Source organism: Lycium barbarum, chromosome 2 (assembly GCF_019175385.1).
Source record: "Lycium barbarum isolate Lr01 chromosome 2, ASM1917538v2, whole genome shotgun sequence".
NCBI lineage: Eukaryota > Viridiplantae > Streptophyta > Magnoliopsida > Solanales > Solanaceae > Lycium > Lycium barbarum.
The window spans coordinates 9,478,250-9,499,988 of NC_083338.1; the positions used below are offsets into that span (position 1 = coordinate 9,478,250).

General features: G+C 37.0%; 2 protein-coding genes and 1 non-coding gene across 5 annotated transcripts; 1 reads left to right on the forward strand and 2 right to left on the reverse strand.

Annotated features, from left to right (window-relative positions):
- The first annotated feature begins 1,209 nt into the window (after positions 1–1,209).
- LOC132626097 (cullin-3A-like) lies at positions 1,210–10,101 on the forward strand. 3 transcript variants are annotated; one of them, XM_060340838.1, is made up of 3 exons: positions 1,769–1,907; positions 2,762–3,007; positions 7,830–10,101. In XM_060340838.1, exon 3 carries the CDS (start codon positions 7,843–7,845, stop codon positions 9,874–9,876), a length of 2,034 nt encoding a protein of 677 aa, XP_060196821.1. In that variant the 5' UTR covers positions 1,769–1,907; positions 2,762–3,007; positions 7,830–7,842; the 3' UTR covers positions 9,877–10,101. The 3 variants fall into 3 exon arrangements, with proteins under 3 accessions (XP_060196820.1, XP_060196821.1, XP_060196822.1); XM_060340837.1 differs by lacking the exon at positions 2,762–3,007 and having other exon boundaries at positions 1,210–1,907; XM_060340839.1 differs by lacking the exons at positions 1,769–1,907; positions 2,762–3,007 and adding an exon at positions 7,075–7,463.
- Positions 10,102–13,070: 2,969 nt separating this feature from the next.
- On the reverse strand, positions 13,071–14,629 carry LOC132628322 (uncharacterized). The gene is made up of 2 exons (XM_060344115.1): positions 14,459–14,629; positions 13,071–14,147 (listed from the first exon to the last, which is right to left on the reverse strand). The coding sequence occupies exons 1-2, from the start codon at positions 14,627–14,629 to the stop codon at positions 13,071–13,073; spliced, it is 1,248 nt and encodes a 415-aa protein (XP_060200098.1).
- A 3,336-nt stretch (positions 14,630–17,965) lies between these two features.
- TRNAR-UCU (transfer RNA arginine (anticodon UCU)) lies at positions 17,966–18,038 on the reverse strand. The gene has a single exon. It is a non-coding gene; the product is annotated as a tRNA-Arg (tRNA).
- Positions 18,039–21,739: the final 3,701 nt, after the last annotated feature.

The following is a 21,739-nucleotide window of genomic DNA, read 5'->3' on the forward strand; positions in this document are numbered from 1 at the left end:
ATCGCCTAGCGGCCTCTTGACCCACTAGATCTCGAAGAAATACCCTGGGTTAAAAAAAATCGCGTAAATCGGATATCCGAGCGCAAAGTTATGACCATTTAAAGTTTCAACAATTTACAACTAGTTTTCTACCTATGCTCCTGTACTTATTTTTTATTTACGTGAGTGAAGAGGCATATGTATACTTGATGTAATGAGCCGATATTATTGTACGCTAAAAAAATATTAAGTTCTATATAAAATATTTATATTCCAACGTTTTGAAACGTGACTAATCTTCGATTAAAGTACTAAAAAAAACTTAAAGATAACAAGTTTCCACACTTACTTCGAGGCACTTTACAACCCTCAAAACGACAATCCAAACATATATGTATACTTGATGTAATGACCGATATTATTGTATGCTAAAAAAAATATTAAGTTCTATATAAAATATTTATATTCCGACGTTTTAAAACGTGACTAATCTTCGGTCAAAGTACCAAGAAAACTTGAAGATAACAAGTTTCCAAACTTACTTCGAGGCACTTTACAACCCCTAAAACGACGATCCAAACATATATGTATACTTGATGTAATGATCCGACATTATTTTACGCTTAAAAAATATTAAGTTCTATATAAAATATTTATATTCTGGTGTTTCGAAACGTGACTAATCTTCGGTCAAAGTACGGAAAAAAGCTTAATTTTGATTTTGAGTTTGATTTCCAAAGAACAAAGGTTGGGCTAGGGGAAAAAAGGATTACCTTTCTGTGCGTGAAAGGATCAATCTGAAAAAGTTACAGTTTGGTCCTTCTGTGCGTGAAGCCTAGTTTGATTTTTTTTAAAGGGTTAGTTTGGTTCCAAAAGTTATTTTTTGGGTTAAAAAAATTTCAGATCCCAATTTTAAATAATCACATATAAAACCCCTATAGCCAAGTCCAAATATAACGGAGACAATGACAAATAATCCAGACCTTGAATGTGAGCAAAGGAGAATTACTTATTCAAACCTTTTCCTAGAATGATTTTATGCATAGTATTTTTACCTTTAATTTACGAACCTCATGCTGATAACATGTTATAAAATAAAAATAGTGTAATAAAAATAAAATTTCAAAACGAAGAGAGAGAGCATAAGAAGCAAGTCTATCAATACTGCTTTTCTTTCTATTCTGGATTGTGTATGTTCCATCAATGATACATGATTATATATAAAGCCTTAAAATATAATGACTTGCAAAGGCAAGCTTGCTACAGCAATGATGGCCCACGTGGTCATCCACTTAATTTATTCATAACATCATAACAAGAGCAAAATACTGCAGCCCATAGTTATTTGAAAGTACACGTCTTCTTCTATTTCAAGTTTTCCACCAAAAACCTCAATTTTGTTCTTGAAAAATCTCAACTTTCTTAAATAAAACATTAGCTCTAAAATCTAAATTAGCTCTAAAATCTAAGTTAACTGTTTTCTTGATTTTCTTCTTCTGGGGTTGTATAAATTTACAATAAGAATGAAATCTTTGATCTCATTTTAACTATTTTCAAAACCCCAGTGCTTATTTTCTTGATCTCAACCTTTGTTAATTCTTTATTTTAAAAGTTTTTTTTTTCGTTCTTCTTCTTGGTTTGTACTAATGTTATGGAAAAAAGGGTTTTCTCTTTTTGTTTGCACTAGTTAAATTCTATCAAGAACTGATAGATTCACCATTATAGTCTTAAAAGTTCAGTTTTTTTTTTTTTTTTTTAATATATATAAATTGATATAGGATGAGTAGGAATTTTCAGAGAGAGGCAGTCAAGCATAAAGTAGTGGTTGATCCAAAATATGCAGACAAGACTTGGAAAATACTGGAACATGCTATTCATGCGATTTACAATCACAATGCTAGTGAACTCAGTATGGAAGAGCTTTACAGGTCCAATTCATTTCCTTTTTAGTACTTTTTTCCCTATATGGATAGCTTTAATTTGAGTGCTAGCATATGAATAGTATTACTTATAACTTTGATGAATCCTCTAATTTTGAGTTGGGTTTGGCAAAACCTAGCAGCTTTGACCTATGTTGGTCAGATTCTCCAAAAATGTTGCCGCACTCATGTCGGATTATCCAAAAATGCACTACTTTTGGAGAATCCACAAGCACCCGTCGACATTTATGAAAAGTCCAAGCAGGCTGACTCAAATTTTGTATAGGTGTTAAGAAATCCGCTAAATATCAACAGCAACAACATATCCAGTGTAATCCCAAAAGTAAGGTCTGTTTTTTTGTGGGGTGGGTTTGGGGGTGGTTAGGATTTATGCAGACCTTATCCCTACCTTTGTGAGGTAGAGAGTCTATTCTCGATAGACCCTCTTCTCAAAAAAATGAAATCCACTAAGTGTCGACAAAAAATTAAATTTAGAACCTAGTTACTTGCACTTGAGGTCACTGTCCTACAATTCAGAACTCATAAAGTTTAAATACTGAACCCGCCTATCACTATACTGGCACCCCTATGTATTGTTAAATATATGGGAATGAAATATTCCTGACTCCTGAGTAGAGTGGCATGTTTAAAGGGAATTAAAAAGCTAACTCCAGCTAGCTTGGGATTGATGCAAAGTTGATTGATTTGGGTTGAATCACTAAGCACGAGTTAGTTATTCCAGCGAAGGACTAGTACCTAGTCTATATATTCAGGTTCCTTATTTGTGAGTAACTCAAGTTTCTTCAAGACCAAGAAAGTGGAGAAAATATATAAATTCATTTAATTCCCTATGTCTGCAACAGGCTAAATTATTAGGTAGTACCCTGCCTACGACAGCAGGGGATTTGCCTTCTGGGTCGAGCTCGTCTCACGGGGCTTGCCTAGTGCGGGTTACCTCTCCTATGTGGTTTGCGAGCTATTGCACAGGAGCTGAATTTACTCTGTGCGCACCCAAAGAGTAGCGGCTGCGAGTTCCCATGTCATAAAAAAAATATTATTAGGTGGTAATGAAACTGTGAACGGGAAGTGCTTACTTGCCTTATTGATTGGTATGTACTTACTTTTTGCCTGTTAATAAATTTGTTTGAGCTTTGTCCTTATCCTAAAAGAAAGGTTATTTGACATCTTGGCTGTGTTTAAGATACCGTAGGTTACATGAAATCTAGGATCTGTTATACCTTTCTGTATATTCTTCAGTATGATAAACCCGGACCTTGATTAAGTAATTACGTAACAGCCACTCTTGTATACAAGTCTATTACACTGACAGTATATATAAAGCAGAAATCCATTTCATGTGTGCATGTGTCATGTCATTATTCAACAAGTCAGTTTCCTAGGAAAAGGATATAGTATCTCCTAACACAATTGTTGTGTTTAGTATTTTTTCCTATACAGATATTCCAAATATTGTTTTTATAGGAAGATGTAATTTGAAGAATTTCTATATAATCCATTCTTCGTATTTAATACTTCAATATGCCTTATTTAATATTTGTAAGGATGGATATATACTATCGCTCATTAAATGATTCTTAAACTTGTACCCAGCCATTGATACTTGACCTAGTCAAGTTTTTCCATTTGTCTTTTTCATTCAAAAGATGTTTTGAGCCTATAGGAGCTTAAGTAATCTGTTCTGGGGTTACCTTGGTGATGATATTATCTGTAACTGTAACTAAGATGTGTAATTTTCTAAATGGAAAAGTAGCCCCTGAAATGTGAGGTTACAAGTGTTCGTTATACTAGAAAATTTGGTTGTTAAAAAAGAGTAATAAAATATTAATTTTAACAAAAAACGAAGAACTTTGATTTAGCGGTAGGAGTGCAGTGTATGATGTTTAGGTAGGCGCACATCACAAGCCTGAGACAATAGCCTGCTATTTGAGCGGAGAAGGATAGAGGGCCGGCCCATTATCAACCGAGTTCCAAACCATGTCGAACTTTGTAACCATGCTGTGGAGCCAGAATGGGTGATGTTCTTGAAGCTTTAGACCGTAATGATGCTAGAAATACCAGCATAGAGACAGTGGTGGAACTAGAGTCCGGCGCCTAAATGGCATGTTTTGGAAGCTTAAAGACAAAAACGGCTTGTCAAATCTTTTATATACCAAAATGGGTTGTTCGAGATTTGTTTTGCGACCTACAACTGTTTTTCACGGCCTCTGTTTACATCGTTTGCGGCATTTAAAAGAAATTAATTAAATACAGTTCGCCTGTGAAATAGCGAACTGTACATTTTTTTTACAGTTTGCAGGCCAATTTTCGAACTGCAACATTATTCTTTTTATTACCGAGTTACGAGATCTGTTTTTATTCAGGTGTCGTGACTTAAAAGAAATTTGTCTGATTTTGTGACTTAAAGAAAAAAGTTGCAGATTCAAATGTCAGACATCTGTGCAAAGTATTGTTTGGTCATATCAATATTAAAGACATCTGTGCAAAGCATTGTTTGGTCATATCAATATCAATATTTTTTAAAAATTATACTGTTGGGTTCACATATATCGAACTGCAACTCGTGACTTTTGTACAGTTCGTTGTTCGCTATAAATATATGGCACATCCCTTGTTTCGGAGCAATTTACTTCGCCATTTTTGTGTTCATCTCAAAAAATAAAAATAAAAAAAAATACATCCCTTGGTTCAGAGCAATTAACTTCGCCGTTTTTGTGTTCATCTCAAAAAGAAAATGACGGAAATTCATGTATGAGTTAATTTATTTTGGGTTGGTAAAGTTGTGCATGAAGTAGGTTCGGTTAGATACAACTGCCGTCTTGAAGTAGGGAAATATTTTCAATTTCTCTAAAATACGATCGTCTGCAATGCGTCTTAAGGGTAAAATGACCTAGGTGGTCCCGAAATTTCGGTGGTTGTAACCGGACGATATCCAATGTCATTGAAGGAGTCCGGTTATTTATAGATGGGGGTGGAATTCTTCATTAAGAAAATATTGATTTGACTTGTCCATGGTAAAAAAAGATAAACCGGCATTGAAAATAGTGTGTGGCCTTCAAAAAGAAGAATCAGATACTTCTATTTTCATTTACTGAATGGTCACTCTTAACAAGTAATGAAAAGACTTCGACGTGATTTGAAATCCCAAGTATTATTAAATACATCATCATATATTTGAAAAAGCCTGTAATAAGGACATTATTTGATATGCCTAGGCACATCAATTTTTTAAAAATTAAATAAGGTGACACATTTAAAATTCTATTTTGATTTGATTTGTCCATGGAAAAAAGAGAGATGAGTCTGATTTGATTTCACATCTGTCCATTTAGTGAAAATATACCTCGATTCCTTCAAAAAAGGATCAGATTCTTCAATTTTCGAGAAAACAAAAACACATTACATTGTTGGACTAAGGGCCTTCGTTAGGCATGCCATCCTTTGATTTGTAGAGTTCGTGTGCTAAAACACTTGCCCTTTTAGATGCCGGTAGTGTGCGATTTGTTGCTGCAACTTGTTCTCCAGTGAGTTTAAGGATGTAGTACCTATGTCTCACTAGCATCCTAATATTCTCCTTTCGAATTTGTTTGACAGCTACCTCGTAGTCTTCATTCTCTTGGTGCTCAAACCGCAGAAAGAATCGACGTGGTATAGGTGCCCCCAATTCCTCAAGCTCCCGAACGAGGCGATATGACTCATCGTACCTTTAATCCCTTTCACGTCTGAGTCCACAGTAGTACTCACGTGGATCTGATTTTTGCACTATTGGAAAATCTTATTCTGGTTCGTCAAGCATGTGAGGGTTGTACATGTCCATCTGAAAATCATATGGATCCCATGATCCAACGTCCCTGTTGGTAGGGGTGGGTGTTTGGTATTCTGTTCGGTATGTACAAAGTTCAGGATCGGTAACTCGGTAATCGATAGTTGAAAGTAGATACCAAATATTGATGTTACCTTTATTAAAAAAAAAAAAAAAAAGTAGATACCAAATACCAAATCGAAAAAAGTTCGGTTTGGTAATTGGTAAATCGAACTTCGGTTTGGTACAGTATTCGGTAATACCGTATTGAAGTTGGAGTCTACAGTATTATAAATTTAATACCATTCCTTCGATTATTCCCGTTTTTCGATGTGGAGGCACGATATACCAATAACCAAAAATTTCTTGGATAATATATATGCTCGACAATAAATACTCCATAATGCAAAGGTGAAAGCAGAGAAGGGAACATAACAAAAACAATCTCAAACTAGGCAAAGTAAGACTAAGCAATAGATGTATGAACCTAGCTAGCTAAAAATCAGAATCAACTCCAACGGGATTCTTTGGCCTAAGTTGACAGATGATTCTTTGCCCTAAGTTGATACTCAGAGAGGTGACTTCGTGGGGGACTATTTTGGACTGCGTGAGGGGCTGTACTCAGATAAGATCGGTTTATTGTCTTTGGGCTGACTATTGTCTATTGATGGGCCTGTTAGATATTGGGTTATAACTAGGGGTGGATCTTTATTCAATAAATAATTTGATATTCGTATTTCGATAAATACCGAATATCAAACGGTATTAATATCTCATACCAAACCCGAATACCGTAATTTTGAAATTTTACTCCTGAATACCGTATTGGATACCGAATTACCAAAATTTCCGATTTAGTTCGGTAATTTGGTTTTCGGTATTTTATGTCCAGCCCTAGTAGTTGGGTGACTCTGAATCTGGGATGTCATTCCTGTTTTCCGGGAATGCCAAAGTAAAGGGTGATGAATTTTGTGTTACGCGTGAGGAAGAGCTTCCAGCAGTGTTCTCATTATTGTTTGACATTGTTTTTAGTAAATAGGTTGTAAAACGCTTATTCAACTGAAGATAACAATGGCCGACTAGAATGCTTTATAGTCTTGAATTTTGGTGTCCCACCCCGAAAATTTGACATCACATCTTGAAATTGCGAATTGGCAAGGTATTTTTTTTTTACAGTGCGCTGCATATTTTGCTAACTGCCAAGGGTGTCTCTCAAAAAAAAAAAAAAAAAAATCTCGAAAGTTGTAGAATCTGATTCTTTCTTGAAGGAATCGATGAATATTTTCAATAAATGGACACATGTGAAATCAAATCAGACTTATCTCTCTCTTTTTTCCATGGACATGTCAAATCAAAGCAGAATTTTAAATATGTCACCTTATTTATTTTTTCACAAAATTAACGTACTTAGGCACATCAAATAATGTTCTTAGTACAAGCTCTTTTAAATATATGATGATGTATTTAATAGTACTTGGGATTTGACATCACGTCGAAGGATTTTCATTATTTTTTAGAGTGACCATTTAGTAAATGAAAATAGAAGTCTCTGATTCTTTTTCAGTGCCGGTCTACCTTTTATCATGGACAACTCTGAGACTCTTTCTTGAAAAGCTAAACGACATTAGAATTCAAAATCTGTCAGAATCCAATGCTTAGAAGAAGTCAGTTGTCAGAGGGAATGGATCGAATTCCATTGTCTGTATTGTTTTTCTGAAGTTTGAATGGATAATTAAACTGGAAAGGTTGTTTGGTTATGGAATGTTTTAGTTTATTACTGAGGGTAAAGAAAGAGGAAGATGTCTGTTGGTTCTTTTCATGGAGATATCATCAGGCTCTTCTTGCTGTTCGCTTCATTCTTCCTTCTGAATTAAAGTTATTAGATGTCTTAGGGTGATGTAGACTTTCCTAAAGCCTAATTTTTAACACTCATCTTATCCTGAGAATCATTGACTCTTCTGTTTAGAAGTCTTATAATGACACCTTTACAATCTTAATAATCTGTTGCTTTGTGGAATCCTTCTACTTGGAAACGAAAATCCAACACTCTTTTTGTTTTCGTATACTGAATAGACAATTTACTGATATTTGGTTATCTTCTGTCAATGCAGAAATGCTTATAGTATGGTGTTACACAAATTTGGTGAGAAGCTATATTCTGGACTTGTATCTACAATTACTTTCCATCTACAACAGATCTCTAAATCCATAGAGTCCGCTCAAGGTGATCTATTCTTGGAAGAGCTGAATTGGCAATGGGCAGATCATAATAAGGCAATGCAAATGATTCGGGACATTCTGATGTACATGGACAGGACCTTCGTTCCAAGTACCCACAAAACCTCTGTTCATGAGCTTGGGCTGAATCTTTGGCGGGATAACATAGTACGTTCGAGTAAGATTCAGCCGAGACTCTTGAGTATGCTTCTTGGACTTATACTCAAAGAACGGGATGGTGAAGTAATTAACCGGGGACTGGTGAGAAATATAATTAAGATGCTAGTGGATTTAGGATCATCTGTGTACCAGGAAGACTTTGAAAAACCCCTCCTTCAAGTACCAGCTGATTTTTACAGGGTCGAGTCTCAGAGGTTCATTGAATGTTGCGACTGCGGAGACTACCTCAAGAAAGCTGAAAAATGTTTAAACGAAGAATCTGAGAGGGTGTCACACTGCTTGGATCCAAAGACTGAAGCGAAGATCACTAATTTGGTGGAGAAAGAGATGATTGAGAACCATATGCCTAGGCTTGTCCATATGGAAAATTCAGGTTTGGTGAATATGCTTCTTGATGATAAATATGAAGATTTGAGAAGAATGTACAACTTATTCCGTAGAGTTCCGAATGGTCTTGCCACTATAAGGGATGTAATGACTTCTCACATCAGGGAGATTGGTAAACAGCTCGTTACTGATCCTGAGAAGCTGAAAGACCCTGTCGAATTTGTCCAGTGTCTCTTGAATGAGAAGGGTAAATATGATAACGTAATAATCTTGGCATTCAACAATGACAAGACTTTCCAAAATGCCTTAAACTCGTCTTTTGAATTCTTCATTAACCTAAATCCCCGTTCTCCCGAGTTTATTTCATTGTTTGTGGATGAAAAATTGCGAAAAGGCCTTAAAGGAGTCAGTGAGGAGGATGATGAAATTATTCTTGACAAGGTAATGATGCTCTTCCGTTACTTGCAAGAAAAAGATGTGTTTGAGAAGTACTATAAACAACACTTGGCAAAGCGACTGCTTTCAGGAAAAACAGTTTCCGATGATGCTGAGAGAAGTCTGATCGTTAAGCTGAAGACAGAATGTGGTTATCAGTTCACTTCCAAATTCGAGCGCTTGTTTACCGACATGAAAACATCTCAGGACACGATGCAAGGATTCCATACAGCATATGGTGCTGAATTGGGTGATGGCCCGGGCCCCACATTGGTTGTCCAGGTTCTCACGTGGGGATTGTGGCCTACTCAACCTAGTGTCACCTGCAATTTGCCAGGTGAACTGTCAGCTCTGTGTGAGAAGTTCCGGTCGTATTACATTGGGACCCACACGGGTCGAAGGTTATCCTGGCAGACAAACATGGGCACAGCTGATTTAAAAGCGACATTAGGAAAGGGCCAGAAGCATGAGCTCAATGTCTCTACTTACCAAATGTGTGTCCTCATGCTCTTTAATAATGCTGATCGGCTAATGTACAAGGAGATTGAACAGGCCACGGAGATCCCTTCATCTGATTTGAAACGGTGCTTGCAGTCCCTGTCATGCGTAAAGGGAAAGAACGTTATCCGGAAAGAATCGATGAGTAAGGATATCAGGGAGGATGATGCATTTTTTGTCAACGACAAATTTACAAGCAAATTTTACAAGGTGAAGATAGGAACTGTAGTTGCGCAGAAGGAATCCGAGCCTGAAAAGCAGGAGACACGTCAGAGGGTTGAAGAGGATAGAAAGCCCCAGATTGAAGCTGCTATAGTGAGGATCATGAAATCCAGGAAGGTATTAGATCACAACAATATCATTGCTGAAGTTACAAAGCAATTGCAATCTCGTTTCCTGGCAAATCCCGGGGAGATCAAGAAACGGATTGAGTCACTTATCGAGAGAGATTTCTTGGAAAGGGATGATGCAGATAGACGATTGTATCGCTACCTTGCATAAGAAATGCGAGCAAGTCATAATTAGTGACTTTCTTAAGCTTCTTAATATGATTATTGGAATTTTCTCTACCCCCTTTTAGCTTCTGTAGTTGTAATTAAGCTTCAATGAATGCAGCTGTTTCTGCAGACTACATGCATATGCATTTGCTCTGGGAGAAAGATAACAAGTACCATAACGCTCACTAAAAAACTTCATGGAATGAGCTATAACCTGCCATTTTAGTCTCATGCATTTACTTGTTTCATCCTTCATTTCTGATTTGATATCTGGTTTTTGGATTTCACCGACCATGTAAATATTTTCAAACTATCAGGTCATGTAAAAGGTAATTAGATAATTAGAATAACGAATCAGTTGAATTATAAACTTAGGGGCTGTTTGGCTAAAGGGAAGGTAAGTTATCCTGGTATAAATTTTGCAATTAAATTTATCCCATGTTTGGTTGGAGGTATCAACTAAAATCAGTATTAGAATTACTCCCTCCATCCCATATTAGTTGTCCACATTACTATAAATATTCTTTCCAAAATATTTGTCCATTTACAAAATCAAGATAAAATTTTAACATTAATTGTTTTTAAAGTAACCAATATTGATTAGAGTGCAATTAATTGGAGAGAGATAAGAGTAATGTAGTAAAAATATACTTTTATTTATGATTTTTTAAAAGGCGTGTAAAAGGGAAAGTGGACAAGTAATATGGCACGGAGGGAGTAAGACTTTTAAGACTAAAAATCTAAATAACTTATCCCATATAAAAGGCGAGATACGTTATTCAGGTTATAGTCCTGATTTTAATACTAATGTTAGAATATCTCGATTTTAAATCAAACGACCACTTAGAAAATAAGGGAAGTGCGTTAATTGTGCAATGATTCTTATACCGCCAATTGATATAAGATAAATCCTCTGCATAGATACATCATACAAACATAGCAATGGTGAATTGTATAGTTCCCTGTGGAGTAAAAATTGTAAGGGCTATAGATAGGCTCATTGCTCCATATTTGTAACTTTTTTTTTTTGGTAAATAATCATTTTATTTATTACCAAGTATAGCATTACAATTCAAGAACTGAAAAAACAGGGGGAAATAAAAGCAGGTCATCTGCAAAGCTGAGTTGTATTACCTTGAGTTTAGCACATCTGGGATGAAAATGAAAGCTTTCATCACTATGAAGAGTCTTGAGTAACCTATTTAGGTATTCCATTGCTATAACAAAGAGGCAAGGAGACATGGGGTCTCCTTGCCTCAATCCTCTTTTTGCAGCAAATGGTGGTGTGGGATTACCATTCAGGTTGATAGAGTAGGACACAGATGTTAAGCAGGTCATTATCCATTTGATGAAGAGATCAGGGAATTGAAGTTGCACCAGTACCTACTCTAAATAAACCCACTCAATTGAGTCATAAGCTTTGTGTAGATCTACCTTCAACATGCATCTAGCTGATATTCCCTTTCTAGCGTACCCTTTAACCAACTCATGGCTCAGTATTATGTTATCGGATATCAGCCTTCCAGGTACAAAGGCTGATTGACTCCCATCAATCAGATTCTCAAGTACACCACTCATCCTCTTGGTAATGATCTTAGCTATTATCTTATACAGCACATTACAACAAGATATAGGCCTATACTCTTTGATAGATGTTGGGTGTTTGACTTTAGGAATTAGGGTTACAGATGTGCAGTTTACTGGTCTGTAGAGAGTATTAGAGTTAAAGAAATCCAATATTGCAGCCCTCACATCCTCTCCAATAATGTCCCAATTTTTTTTTGTAGAAGAAAGCATTGTAACCATCACTCCCTGGTGCTTTGTTATCCTCAATGTCCATCACTGCCTCAACTATCTCAGGTATGGTCACATTTTCTACTAATTTTAGTTGTTGATCCCTTGATAACACCCTTCCCTGTTGCATAACTTCAGTTCTGACAATGGGAAGGTGCGAAGCAGCTGTGCCCAATAATTGTTTGTAAAACCCCACAACCTCCTCTTGCACTTCTGCATCAGTTTGTAACAGTCTCCCATCATTTGTTGTTAAGCTTCGGATGTGATTTTGTGCCATTCTATTCCTTAAGCAAGCATGGAAATAGGTTATGTTGGAGTCTCCCAATTTCAGCCAATTTACTCTTGCCTTCTGTTTCATTGCACTCTCTTGTATCTGGTACCATTTTTCAAGTTCTATTTTCACCCTTTGTTGCTCCTCAAAATATAACTGATGGTCATTAGGGCCTATCATTTGGGCTTGAATATCCTGAAATTTCTGCTTAGTTAATGCTATCCTTTCATCCACCCCCTTAAACTCTGTATTGTTTAGTTTTTTGAGGACATGTTTCAGCCTATGCATTTTCTTCCACACCTTCTCCATAGGGCGACCATTGCATATTTGTTGCCAATTCCTTTGAACACTACTTCTGAAGTCTGGATGTGTAGCTAAGCAATTGAAGAACTTGAAGGGCTTAGCTCTCATGGTCTGTCTCTCCTCCACAGTCAGACTCAAAGGAGAGTGGTCAGAGAACTCAGGTGCCATTACTATAATCTCCAAAGCATCCCACATCTGAACCCAGCTAGCATTTACCAATCCCCTATCAATTCTACTAAATACATGATTATTAGTCCATGTATATTCCCTGCCAACAGCCTTCAGGTCCAGCATACTTGCACTCTGGACAAAGTTAGAGAAATCCACCATTTCATTTGCTTGTACAGGAGATCCCACAAGTCTATCCTCAATCTCGAGAACAACATTGAAATCACCCATTATAAGCCAAGGAATAGTAATTTGTTGTGCAAGAGTGAGTAGATCATCCCATAAAGGCTTCCTATCCACTATAGTGTGCAACCCATAGACTGTTGTGAATAAGAAATTTTTATTGGTAGCATAGATTCGCACCTGTCCATGTACGTATTGTTCTTTCATTTGCAGCACTGAGAACTCACAGTATCTTGGATCCCTCATTAGCCATATTCTTCCTTTCCCATTAGGTGAATAATAATAAACTGAATCCCATCCCTTTGCCACTTTTTTTTTATTATAGGAGTAGCTTTTTGTTGTGCTACTCTATGTTCTAACACTGCTATAATATCTACTTTATTATCTACGATGAACTTCTTGAGGTCATTTTGCTTCTGGCCATTATTCAAACCTCTTACATTCCATGTCACCACCCTCATCTAAATAGCACAGGGATTTTAAGAGTTTGTGGTACCCCCTTTGGTCCTTTGATCATGTATAGTAGTCAGCCCCATGTCCAGTATTTCTCTATTAATCTTATCCATCAAAGGACTGAAAATACTGGCCTGGCTTATAGTATTAGGCTTCAACTGCTGTGGCACTCTTGCTAAATTGGTGTGTTTGGCATTCTTCCGAATAGGCTCAGTTGCATCCTTTCTTTGCATTACATTTTCAGGTGAAGCAGGAGGAGTAGATAGCACCTGATCATAGTTGCTAACTGCTTGTGTCACACCTCTTTCAATAGGTTGACTCTGCATTGCCTCATTTGCCTCTTGTGCAGGAGGCACTTGGTTGTTAGTTTGCGAAGCATCCTTTATTACATTCATTGTGTCCCCTGCTACTGTAGCTACTTGAATGATCTGGTCACCCGCCTTATTTGGCACCCACATTTTGTTTGCTCTTGGTCTCGGCCCTCTAGGTCGCTCATTTGCAGGCTCCTTCCTTTCTGGTGCAGGCTTGCATACGTGCCCTATCTTTAAGCATTTAGGACAAAAACTAGGTTTCCAATCATATTCCACTTCCTGTATAAAGATATTCCCCTCTGGATCTTGTAGTTTAACAGTATAGGGTAATGCCCTTGTAACATCCATTTCCACCAGGATTCTAGCATAGGACACTCTCTCAATGCTAGTCGTACATTCATCCGCGTAGACAGGGCACCCCAGCACACTACCAATCCTGCTCAGAGTATGACCACCCCAGCAGTTCATAGGCAAGTTTGGAAATCTTATCCAGAGTGGGATAGTCCTGAGTACTTCATCCCCAAAGTTAAAGTATGGATTCCAAGCTCTCAGAATCAGTGGTTTATTGTTGATAGTATGGGGTCCTGAAAATAACACTTCCTCTTTATCGGCATTACTATTAAACAGCACAACAAAATATCCATCATTGTGATAGTAAATTCTAGGTTTGTATGAGAATTTCCAATTGGCCCCTATAAATCTAGTAATAGTTCCAATAGATGGGGAATCACCGACCACATACAAAATTAGTGCCATTCTCCATTTTGCAGTTTCCTGCTCAATTTCATTCTCCTGGATTTGGGATATTTTTCCCCATCAATGAGTACAAGCTCAATGAATTTAAGATTCATACCTTTTGCCCCTAATCTAGGTGCATGAAATAGCTTGACCCATGGTTCTGTGGCACCTTGTACTGGCTGATTATCCTTGCTAGTCGATGGTCCAAATAGTTGTCCTCGTATGTATTCCATTTTTGCTGCCGAACCTACTCCACTTTCAGATAATTTCGGCCAACTCTTAGGATCTGTGTTTTCCGTTATCTCTTTGCCCTTCGCGCATTGCATATTTGCTAGTTCCACCTATGGAACCACCGGCGTAGTGACCGCTTCTCCTACTGGTGGGTTTCCAGTAGTGGTTGTGTTACTCTGTTGCTTGGTGGTTTCTCCCGTGTTCGACGCAGCCGTATTTTGTCTTGGTTGTCCAATAGGAGTCGTGGTGGCCATCTGCACCACCGTCGCCTGGATCTGTTCTTTCCGACGCCTTCCTCGTGCCATCTCCGTCAATGGCGCACTTTAGCTTTAGTCACCCTACCGTGCACCAGGAGAGAGAACTTTTTCAACAACTTAATTTATCAAAACTTCAATTCTTCTTTATATATTTGTAACTTTATAGCAGTAGAGATGGTAAAATGATTAATTTGCGGTTAGCTCATAAAAGTTTAGGGGTGGGATAGTGATTTTTCTGGATTTGACATTGGGTGTGCTTGTGGTACCAGTGTTTTAAGAGGCGGGGGCCTGAGGCGGGGAGAGGCGTTTTATGCAGCACGAGGCGATTGCGTAAGCCCCGAGACACTAGGCGTATGTCTCATGTATCTCAATTTTATAATTCTATTACAAAAAAATAATCAAAAGTAAAATTTTCATTAAAATTCTGCAAATAAATTCAAATAAATCACCAATAATATATATAAAAAAATTATTATTTGAGAAAAGGTAAAAACACAAAAAATGATAATAACCTAGATAATCTTTAAAAAATGAAGTCTTCATCCACTTCATCATCAATCTCCACATTTGTTAGTCCTTCCCACCCTGAGCGAATATTTGCACTGGTTTTTGTTTATATATTTCAAAGAAGGAGAAGGGTAAAAAGTGTAAGAGCAATGACAAAAAATGGATGAAGTTGCTTCAGGAAGATAGTGCTGTGAAATCTCTATCCTATCAATTTCGGATATAATCTTCTAAAAAACTATTTATGACAGTTATTTTCTATGAGAGTTGCTTTATTTATTTATTTATATATTTTAGGAAAAATCACTACCACATGAAAACATGTATAAATATCATTACACCAATAATAAAAATCACAATCTATATTTTTAAAATTAAAAAAATCAAATCTAACGCTTGAGGCGTATGCTTTTACGCTCGGGGCTTACGCTTTTGCGCCCGGGACTTACGCCCCAGATTCTAAGGCGTATGTCCTATGGATCTATGCCTTTCATTTGCGCCCCGGAGCGTTTTTGGTACGTCCCGCCTCGGGACTCGCCTCGAAAACGCTGCTTGGTACGAAGGAATATGTTTTCGGGAAAATTATTTCTCATAAAAATAAGTGGGTTACTTATTTTCTTGTGTTGGGTATGTAAGTAAATTTTTTAATCTAAAAAAATTTGTATATAATCTAAATAAATATTATAGGAGGTGGGGTTGGGGTTGGGGGTAGGAGTGTAGGGTGATGGGGATGGAGGCTACAAGTAATTTAAAGTTCTTTAATTTCACTACAAATGTAAGTATTTATTTTTAAACCGATTTTTCAGTAAAAATAAGATTTGTGTATTTTAATTTAGCCGAAGGGCTCCATCGGTTCTAACTGATGGAGTCCGTCCCTTTTGTGTTCCAAAGCACTATTTTCCGATATTATCAAGTTCGTCGTTTTTTCTCTATAACCGCCGGACATCCGCCGGTTTTTTCCCTAGGTATTTGGCTTTTTTTTAGTATTGTGTATCTCTAAATATGAGTTCTCACTAGTTTTATGATTTTCCACAGTTCCAATCAAATCTAACAGATAGAGTTGGGTGAATATTTGACGGCAACTAAAAGTGTTTAACTTTTGGCAAACTTAAAGGACCAAAATTATTAAGTGCATACTTAAGGAACTATTTTGAACCTACTCTCGAATATAACTTAATATAAGAGACTAATTTTGTCATATAAGTGACTTTAGTGAATAATTTGTTATAGGTATTTCTTAAGAATCTCCTATAAAAATAGTCAACGATCTTCGAATTGGTTTGAGTTGATATTTGTCAAACTGATCTTCACAAAATATCCAAGCACAAAATATGGAAGAACCATGATGCTTATAGTATGACTTACCACAACAGTTGTCTTTATCCCCTTCTTTTTCTTTTCGATTATTTTTCTTATTTTTATGCAGCAAGGCGGGCTTGAGCGTCTCAACGTCTATCTTTCTTCTTGGTAGGTAATTTCTTCTTATCTGTTGTATCAAACCCTTTCTCTTTAATTTTTCTTTTTTCATGAAAAAGAAACATAGCTATATCGAATCTAGAGATCAAAATTATCCTATGAGTAATAACATTGTCGGTTTGAATGTCTGTATATATCTAAAACATCAAGCGGTTATAGATGACAATAACAAGCAACAACATACCCTGTGTAATCCCACAAATGGAGTCTGGAATGGGAGGGTATACGCAGACCTTACCCCTACTTCGTCGAGGCAGAAAAGTTGTTTCCAAAAGGCCCTCGGTTCAAGTGCAGCAAATCAAAGTAGTTATGAAAAAGAAAATACGGCAGTGAAGCAAACATGACAACTAATAAGGAAAGCAACACAAATCATTCAGAAAAATAACGGTAACAACAATGAAATAGTGCGATAATCGAAACACACTAAACAACAAATGGTAACAGATATTAAAAGCAAGAAACTGCATGAATAGGCTAATACTATGATAGACACGGTGCTCCAGACTTCCACTGCAGCAAATCAAAGTAGTTATGAAAAAGAAAATATGGCAGTGAAGCAAACATGACAACTAATAAGGAAAGCAAAACAAATCATTCAGAAAAATAACGGTAACAACAACGAAATAGTGCGATAACCGAAACACACTAAACAACAACTGGTAATAGATATTAAAAGCAAGAAACTGCATGAATAGGCTAATACTATGATAGACACGGTGCTCCAGACTTCCACTACCTAATCCGGCAGATATGGTGCAAAATAAATATTAAAAAACCATAAAAAGGTCACACGCCCAGTGGGACTCGAACCCACAAATGGAGTCTGGAATGGGAGGGTATACGCAGACCTTACCCCTACTTCGTCGAGGCAGAAAAGTTGTTTCCAAAAGGCCCTCGGTTCAAGTGCAGCAAATCAAAGTAGTTATGAAAAAGAAAATACGGCAGTGAAGCAAACATGACAACTAATAAGGAAAGCAACACAAATCATTCAGAAAAATAACGGTAACAACAATGAAATAGTGCGATAATCGAAACACACTAAACAACAAATGGTAACAGATATTAAAAGCAAGAAACTGCATGAATAGGCTAATACTATGATAGACACGGTGCTCCAGACTTCCACTGCAGCAAATCAAAGTAGTTATGAAAAAGAAAATACGGCAGTGAAGCAAACATGACAACTAATAAGGAAAGCAAAACAAATCATTCAGAAAAATAACGGTAACAACAACGAAATAGTGCGATAACCGAAACACACTAAACAACAACTGGTAATAGATATTAAAAGCAAGAAACTGCATGAATAGGCTAATACTATGATAGACACGGTGCTCCAGACTTCCACTACCTAATCCGGCAGATATTGTGCAAAATAAATATTAAAAAACCATAAAAAGGTCACACGCCCAGTGGGACTCGAACCCACAATCGCTTGATTAGAAGTCAAGCGCCTTATCCATTAGGCCATGGGCGCTGTTGTACTTTCATATGACAGAGAGCTCTATATACCAACTACTAAGAATTATTGGAAGAGCTATAATTGACCAAACTAATGAAACCCAAAAAATAAACTAGCAAGAATAAATTGACAACACTACTATAACACCATTACAAGAATAAAAATTAAATCTACGAAACAATAAACATACATACAAATATCTTCTTCTTGTTAAAAAAAAAAAAAAAAAAACTATCATGCTTCACTCTACGATGTAGGAACTAATTTATTAGATTGATAAAATTTACCTTGACTATTTTTGAAACATAATTTACTAGTCTTGAGCACTCATATATTCGTATCATCTTCCCGGTACCTTATAATCCTATTATAAATTACGTTATTACCATATCATCACTAATCACTATACCTAAAAATCTCACTTAAAAAAGTGCATGATAAACAATTTTCGATTGTATTGATAATTTGATATATGGTAATAAATTATCCCATGAAGTGGATCCGTTAGTTTTTTTCAACAGAGATTGAAAAAAGGATGAAGCTTTGCTAAATACAGTTAGTTCGCAATTATAGTTTAAGGACGTGCATTAAGTTTTGGGCGTAGTTGAGGGATATTCTTAGCCAAAAACCCATTCCTCCGTACTGTTGGGTTTTGATATTAGTGAATGGGAAATGATGGGATGGAAAGTGAAGGGAATGTAAAAGGTCTCTTTTACTTTTGTTAAAGCATTTGTCCCACATAGGAAAGAGAGAGGAAAAGAGAGATGTATATATTACATTACACCTACTCTAGGTGCTAAAAGGGTTGAGGGGGAAAGGACCCCTCGCGCCGTCGTCGTTGCTCGCTCGGTTTCGGCTTCGGCTTCGGACGGTCAAATGATTTGATTGATGGATAATCTTTTTGGACCAAAATTCTTTTAACCTTTTCGGATTCGCAATCACCTTAATTTACTGTACCGCTAATTTCCTTAAGGACACACTGTGCATTCAGTGGGCTTGATTTTTGTTCTTACAGAATTTTCAGACACTGTTCTTATTTTCCAGTTTCTGTTATTTGTTTCCAGAAATTATTTGTTACTGTTTCAACGTTTTTTGGTAATACAGATTGATAACACATACATGTATTAGAACGTTCATTGATTAAAAAGTGGAAAATTATGTGTTAAGTGAAATAAATAATTACTTCTCAAAGGGTTACGTCTATCTATATTGAACTGACTCTCTAAGTCATGCCTCTTGTACAAGATGAACGGCAAGATATTCCATAACATCAAAGAAAAACTTGTAAAGGATTATACGAATGTTCTGTTCACCTAGCTAAGTCTTCTTCCCCCAGTATGTTTGAGCACAAGTCCTGGAGGAACTGACTAATCTTTGTGACGGGTTTTCAGATTCTTTCTGACAAGTAGTAAAGTAAAAGGAACTAAAGACTGCACGAGAATATGACAATCATGACTTTGCATACCAACATCAACACATCCTTATTACATGCACTGATACGACGCGAGATACAAATGACAATGGAATATCAAATGATATTAACCGAAGATAGTCTCTAAGAGTTTAGCCAGGCGAATCTATAATTCTAGACTTTCTAGACTCCAATATGATGATATTAGGAGATTTGGGATAAGGGGTATTGTTTACCCCGAATTTGGATAATCAATTAAATTTGTGGGTGGGTATAAGATATGTGGTTAAGTCTCAATCTTCTTGATAAGAGAAAGATATATATATAGATATGATATGAAGAGAGCAATGATAATCGGTGGTTTGCTATATACTTGTATGTTTACTAATGTATGAGTGTTACTTGATTGAAGAAATGTAAGAAATAAACACAACAAATGTGACCGAAATCGGATATTTGAGAGAGAGATTTTTTATATTTTGGCTATTACGAGAGTTCTTGATGTGAGGAAGCCAACCCTTTAAGAGGGGGACAATGCCCCTTATAGTAGTGCCCTATGGGCTTCATACAACATGAACAATAAAATAATGATGAACAAGCTCTGAGTTGGATTAGGTTGGGTTAGGTTGGCCGTACGGTCTGACACCCGTACGATTGGCAGTTGAGCATGGCAGGACGCTATCGACGCGTGGCAACCGCGTAACGGATCTCCCGGATCAACGGCCATGACCAAAACAGACTAACGGCCACGATCTCCCGGACTAACGGCCACGATCAAACGGACTAACGGCTATGATCAAACAGACTAACGGCCACGATCAGTTCGGACCAACGGCCCCGGTCAAACGGACCAACGGCTACGATCAATTCGGCTATGGAGAAATCGGACCAGATGATGATCTTCCCTCTTTTCCTTCGATCTCTGGTCTTACCGGTTCTAACATATGTCCGATTTTTACCGTATACAGGTATCGTATAGGTAAGGTGACGAGCACCTATGCGAGGTGGCACTGGCATGTATGGGTAATAAATTGATTCTATGGCTGATTTCGTGATTATTTGGCTTTGTCTGGGAATACTTGTGGAATTGTACACATGAGTTGGCTTGATTAATTGTGGTTAGCTGAGCCTTGCTAGATTGGTCGATTGACGATACTAGACTCTGATTATCTCGCACACTAAAGAATAATTGAGGCTGTTAAATTGTAAATTTTATAGTGTACATGTTTTCTTACATATTCGTACCACTCATATTGATGCACGATAATTATCGGCCAGCGGGGAAGTTGACTTGATGATCTATTGAAATTCATACTTAAATTGAGAAGTTTTCATATTCGTGTATGCCGAGGGAAAATAGTTCCGATGAAGTAAAATCATGCATGCCGAGGGAAAATGGTTCCGCCGAAGTGGTATGCAGACGGGTCTCGCATGAGTCATGACTCTGAGATAGTCGGAGCGTGTGTATACCGGTTGCATTTGACCATTGCTTTGCATTGTTTTACAACATATTCACTTCTATTTGCTTGATTTGATTGCATTATTTGTCCCCTAGCTGAAATTCTTGGAATATATCTATGACACTTGATTTACTTGTCTTGTTATTGATACTGGTTGATGATCATGTTAAAGTTGTCTTGTGCTAACATAAGTGTTTTCAGCGATCAAACCTTGTTACTTACTTTGAGAAAAGTCAGTCTATAATACTTACTGATATGCTTTGTTTATGTACTCATACTACGCTTCGTGCTCCCTTTTGGGAGAAGGTTTAGATTCGAGTACGAGTGGAGCTCGATGAGCTGCCTGAGTCTGTTGCTAGCTTGAGGGGATATTGAGGTGAGCTGCCTGGCTGATCCGCGGCGCTAGTTTCCTTCTTTCTATGTTATTTCTCACTCTTCTTTCTTTCCAGAAAATGTATTTGATGATTTCAGACTTGTATAAAAAATCTTAGAAGCTCTCATACTGCGCTTTCCAGTTTTTGGGAGATTTTGGTTGTATATCCGTAATATGACTACTGGATGGTATTATGGAGTTCTTGTGTCTTTTTTTCCTTTTAAATTTATGCTTAATTGTTAAAACTGGAACAATAAATCGCCTACGTACCGAGCTTAGGTGTAGCTTCCCTCGCATCCCATATAAGTTCGGTCGCGACATTCTATGGCTGCACTAGTGAGGGTGTCATCTAATTCATCTTCTTCCTCCCCATTTATATCACCAAAATCCCCAAGTTATCGTTCAAAGGTTTCGTTATCTATTGGCTCCAAATTTATATCATTTTCTACAACTATAGCGCCAACTTCTTCAT

What these genes read in the sequence shown, in the direction of transcription:
- LOC132626097 (XM_060340837.1), top strand. Translation starts at nt 1,759, where the DNA reads ATGAGTAGGAATTTTCAGAGAGAGGCAGTCAAGCATAAAGTAGTGGTT. An exon ending in AGTATGGAAGAGCTTTACAG is followed by an intron (nt 1,908 to 7,829) that starts GTCCAATTCATT and finishes CTGTCAATGCAG; the next exon opens with AAATGCTTATAGTATGGTGT.
- LOC132628322 (XM_060344115.1), bottom strand. Translation starts at nt 14,629, where the DNA reads ATGGCACGAGGAAGGCGTCGGAAAGAACAGATCCAGGCGACGGTGGTG. An exon ending in ACCCACCAGTAGGAGAAGCG is followed by an intron (nt 14,148 to 14,458) that starts GTCACTACGCCG and finishes TCCCAAATCCAG; the next exon opens with GAGAATGAAATTGAGCAGGA.